Consider the following 4,268-nt stretch of genomic DNA (forward strand, 5'->3'; position numbering starts at 1 on the left):
TTCCATATTATTTTTTCAAAACATTTTTAATATAAATTATCCCTCAGTGTATCCACTTCTCTACACTGCCACCCTATACCAGCCCCATTTAAGACTTCCCTCATTATTCCCTTTAAACTTTTTATAACACTGCATTGAATCTGTAGGTTATTATTGTTAGGCTGGATATTTCTACACTATCAAGAGAGAAATTTAGAAGTTCAAACCCAGCGGTAGTTATCTTGACTGAGTAGAAACTAAAGTACTAGAACAATGAATAATGGTGGCCATCAGTGTCTCTCAATGGTCTTCTGCATGTGCTGAGCTGACAGTGTCCCTTGATGGTCCTCTGCTTGCACTGAACTGAAAGAACTCCTTACTTCCACAGTAATGCTGGGGAGGACAAAGGCAACACACTCTTTGCTCTCTTAGTTGGTTTTGGGTTTGTAGGAAGTAAGTTCTATAACCCATGACTTAAGACATAAACTTCTCTATGGGCAGACTAGAAATCATCCTGGAGAAAGAGAATACTAATCTGAAGTGTAAACGTTCTTCAGGGCCCTAAGTCACTTTGGGAAATACAAAGTCTTGGGACTCCATCTAAGAAACATTAATTCAGATTTATGCCTGTATAGCTCAGGACTGGACTCAGTATAAAGCAAGCTCTATAAGAATGAGTATGCACTAATGTTTGAGGGTTTTTTCATTTCTCATTTAGGAAGCAAGTATGTAAATGGAGATTGGTCAGTGTTGAGCAAACTAATGATACTTTCAGAGCATTTTCAACATGAATTGGTAATATCCCAGAAAGAGCCATCCCAAACTTCTTTTCTAAGGGAATGAATAGAAAATTAAACCAAAATCAACTCCATAGGCTGGCAAATCCCTGGGGGTTGTCTTGATGTCCCATAGGACAACTAAATCTTCAGAGTTTTCCAAATACTTTAAACCCCGGCCAGAGAATAAAGCACTTTAAAAATCCTTTTATTTAAATTGCAAGATTTTTCCATTTCCTGGTTGCAGTGGATTCCTAGAGTTAAAAGAAAATGCACTTCAATCTGCGTAGAGAGACATTTGCTAAATAACATAGCTAGATTTTTGTACTCTGAGTTATGTTAAATCCCAGAAGGATGGTGATTATTCAAAAGTGCCTTAAATATGGGAAACCAATCTGTGGATAACTGTAAAGTTTTTGGACTCCCCATGGAGAAGAAACATGTAACTTAAACAAATTAATATTTATTAATACAAAGGTCTTTATTTAGAAAGACCAGTTTAAACGTAGAGACAGCAGTAAGGGACATATAGGTAAACAGTGAACAGTAGCCACACTAAATATGAGTAAAAATTGTATGGCTCATATTTATAAAATTAGCATTTCTAAGATACCTGGAGACAGAAATACCAGATTCATATATCTTTAAATATGTTTTCTGTTTCTCAAATGATTTTAAAGTGCTAGAATGCATTTTTGTTACAAAGACAAATCTACAAACTCAGAAAGGGCCTTTCATGACTCTCACTCAGTGGTCCCAGGAAGCTGTAGTTTGGATCAGCAGTGCAGAAGTTTATCCTCCATGAGCCCTTGAGAAATCATAGGAACCTGAGCAACCATCGTAGAAACCTAAACATTGAATTTCTTTTTTGAAGCAATCCCTCCTCTATTCTGTCTCTCCTGGAATGTAACTAATTATTTATTTCTTCACTCTGAACCTGCACTGATTCCTTTAAACTTGATGGGTATTTATTTCTTTTGATATATCTATGAGCCAATAGGCTAGGAGAGTGGTTCTTAATCTGTGTGCTGCCACCCCTTTGGGGATTTCATATTAGATATTTATACTATGATTCATAACAGTAGCAAAATTACAGTTTATAAAGTAGCAAAAAATCATTTTATGGTTTGTAGTCACCACACATGAGGAATTGTATAAAAGGGTCACAGTATCAGGAAGGTTGAGAACCACTGGCCTAGACTTAAATGTCAGGAAGGAAGGGATTTCACCTGTTCAGTTCTATTGAGAGCTAGATCTTAACCCAAGGAACATGGTAAATACTCTGTGAATACCTGCCTAATAAATGAATTTCAGAGTAAGGTGTTATTTCTGAGTTAAGGGAGTCATGAGGAGGACAACGGCAGCAGTCACCATTTTGAATACCTACTATTTACTATTTAAGAATATATTATTAAAAAATACATTATATGGTACATTTTATTTAATCTTCTGACCCATTAAATAGAAAATCTAGAGTAAGCTAGAGTGGTGCTTGCTTGTACCATCTCAAAACTCAGAAGACTGTGGAGAGAGGGGGATGAGTTGCAGGCTACAGTATAGAAAAGACTATCTCAAATTATCAAAACAAACAGTGAAAAACCAAAAGCAAACAACAAAAAAACCCACTGGCACCTAAAAGAATCTCTACATTATCCAGAGTCTTAATTTTATGTATGAGATGAATACATTGAATAAATTGGGCAGTAACCGTTTGGCTAACAGTTGATTGTGCCTAAACTGAAAGTCACTTATCTGACTCCAGTTCTATCTTTTCATTAGACTTTGTTCTTGTTATATCTCAGAAGAAAAAATTCTCCTATGACAGACAAGCCTCTTCAAGGCCCCCTTCATGTCCTTGTTCCTTAAACTATAGATAAAGGGGTTCAACATGGGAGTCACCACTGTATACATTGCAGCTGCTGCAACATCCTTCTCTGTGGACTCTACAGAGGGAGGAAACAGATAGACACTGAAGAGTGTCCCATAGAAAACACAGACCACACAGAGGTGGGAACTGCAGGTGGAAAAGGCCTTTGAACTCGCACCTGAAGTCTTAACCCTAAGGACAGCAAATACAATGTGGACATAGGAGATGACAATACTTACAAAGGGGACCATGAGTACAGTGCCTCCAAAGCCAGAAAGCACTAACTCATTGACATGTGTGTCAGAGCATGATAGCTTCAGAACAGAGGTAATGTCACAGAAAAAGTGAGCTATTTCCCCAGCAACACAGAAAGACAGTCGAGCCATGAGGAGAGTGTGAGTCAGAGCAACTACATTGGTGAGGACCCAGCACAGGGCAAGCATCAGGGCACAGAATTGGGTATTCATGATTGTGGAATAATGGAGAGGGCGGCAGATGGCCACATAGCGGTCATAGGCCATCACAGCCAGAAAGAAGCTGTCCAGATCACCAAACATCATGAATAAGTACATTTGCGTTAGACAACCAGTATAGGAGATGGTATGGCTCTGAGTCTGAACATTAAACAGCATTTTGGTCACCGTAGATGATATTAAACCCATGTCAGCAAATGACAGGTTGGCCAAAAAGAAGTACATAGGAGTGTGGAGGTGTGGGTCAGAGCCAATGGCCAGGATGATGAGCATATTCCCAGTCAAGGTGACAAGATACATACACAGGAAAACTCCATAGAGTAACAGCTGTTGCTCTGGAAACCCTGATATTCCTCGTAGATAAAACTCTGAAACGATGGATTGGTTGTCCATGAGCCTACAGAACCTGAAGGTCGGAAGAGATAGTCAGCATGATTCTCATGCAGTAGGTGCTGGCTTCTGAGCCTTCCACTACCCACACCTGTATTTATGTTCACTCTCTTTACTTGCAGCATGACACAACACCTTTCATGTTCATGTCTTTTTGATGACTCTCCTATCCCCTCCTCTGTATTAGATATTATATTCTCACCATGATCTTCAGGTATACTCTCTCTATCATTATCAAGCCTTAGCCTAATTTTACAGCTCCTGTCATTTCCATTAGTGCAATATGGTGTATTCATGAATATGCTGAGGTAGGATAATTTTATATTCTTTGGGGAAATGATTCAATGGAGAGAGAGAGACAGACAGAGACAGAGACAGACAGAGACAGAGAGAGACAGAGAACTTCCTTTTATACTGATGGATCTATTCATCACTCGTTCCAACAGAAAATATCAAACCCTGCATATTCGCTTTGCCCATGCCATTACCTTCATCCTTTAGGAGACACTTGCTACCTAGTCACTTGTTAAGTGTCGGGCACTGTTAAGCACTTACACAGACTTCATCATTAAGTGAACTAAGGCACAGAGACTGTCACTATTACCTGCACAGGGTAGGGAGTGTAGGTGTTTGGGTGGTTTCCACAGGCACCCACCACTCATAAAAGCAGATATCTTCAGAACTCGGTCATTAATCAATACAAAGAAAGTAGTTCTCTATCACTTCATTTATACTGATCTCCCAGAATTCTTAGTTAACATTTCTGTCATGCCCTCACTATTT

General features: G+C 39.0%; 1 protein-coding gene across 1 annotated transcript; it reads right to left on the reverse strand.

Annotated features, from left to right (window-relative positions):
- Positions 1–2,546: 2,546 nt before the first annotated feature.
- LOC119819764 (olfactory receptor 1N1-like) lies at positions 2,547–3,488 on the reverse strand. Its single transcript, XM_038338078.1, has one exon. The coding sequence runs from the start codon at positions 3,486–3,488 to the stop codon at positions 2,547–2,549; it is 942 nt and encodes a 313-aa protein (XP_038194006.1).
- Between the last annotated feature and the right edge of the window lie 780 nt (positions 3,489–4,268).

The sequence above is a fragment of the Arvicola amphibius genome, chromosome 7 (assembly GCF_903992535.2).
Source record: "Arvicola amphibius chromosome 7, mArvAmp1.2, whole genome shotgun sequence".
NCBI lineage: Eukaryota > Metazoa > Chordata > Mammalia > Rodentia > Cricetidae > Arvicola > Arvicola amphibius.

Excerpts from the sequence above, each read along its gene's own strand:
- LOC119819764 (XM_038338078.1), bottom strand. The coding sequence starts at position 3,488 with ATGGACAACCAATCCATCGTTTCAGAGTTTTATCTACGAGGAATATCA.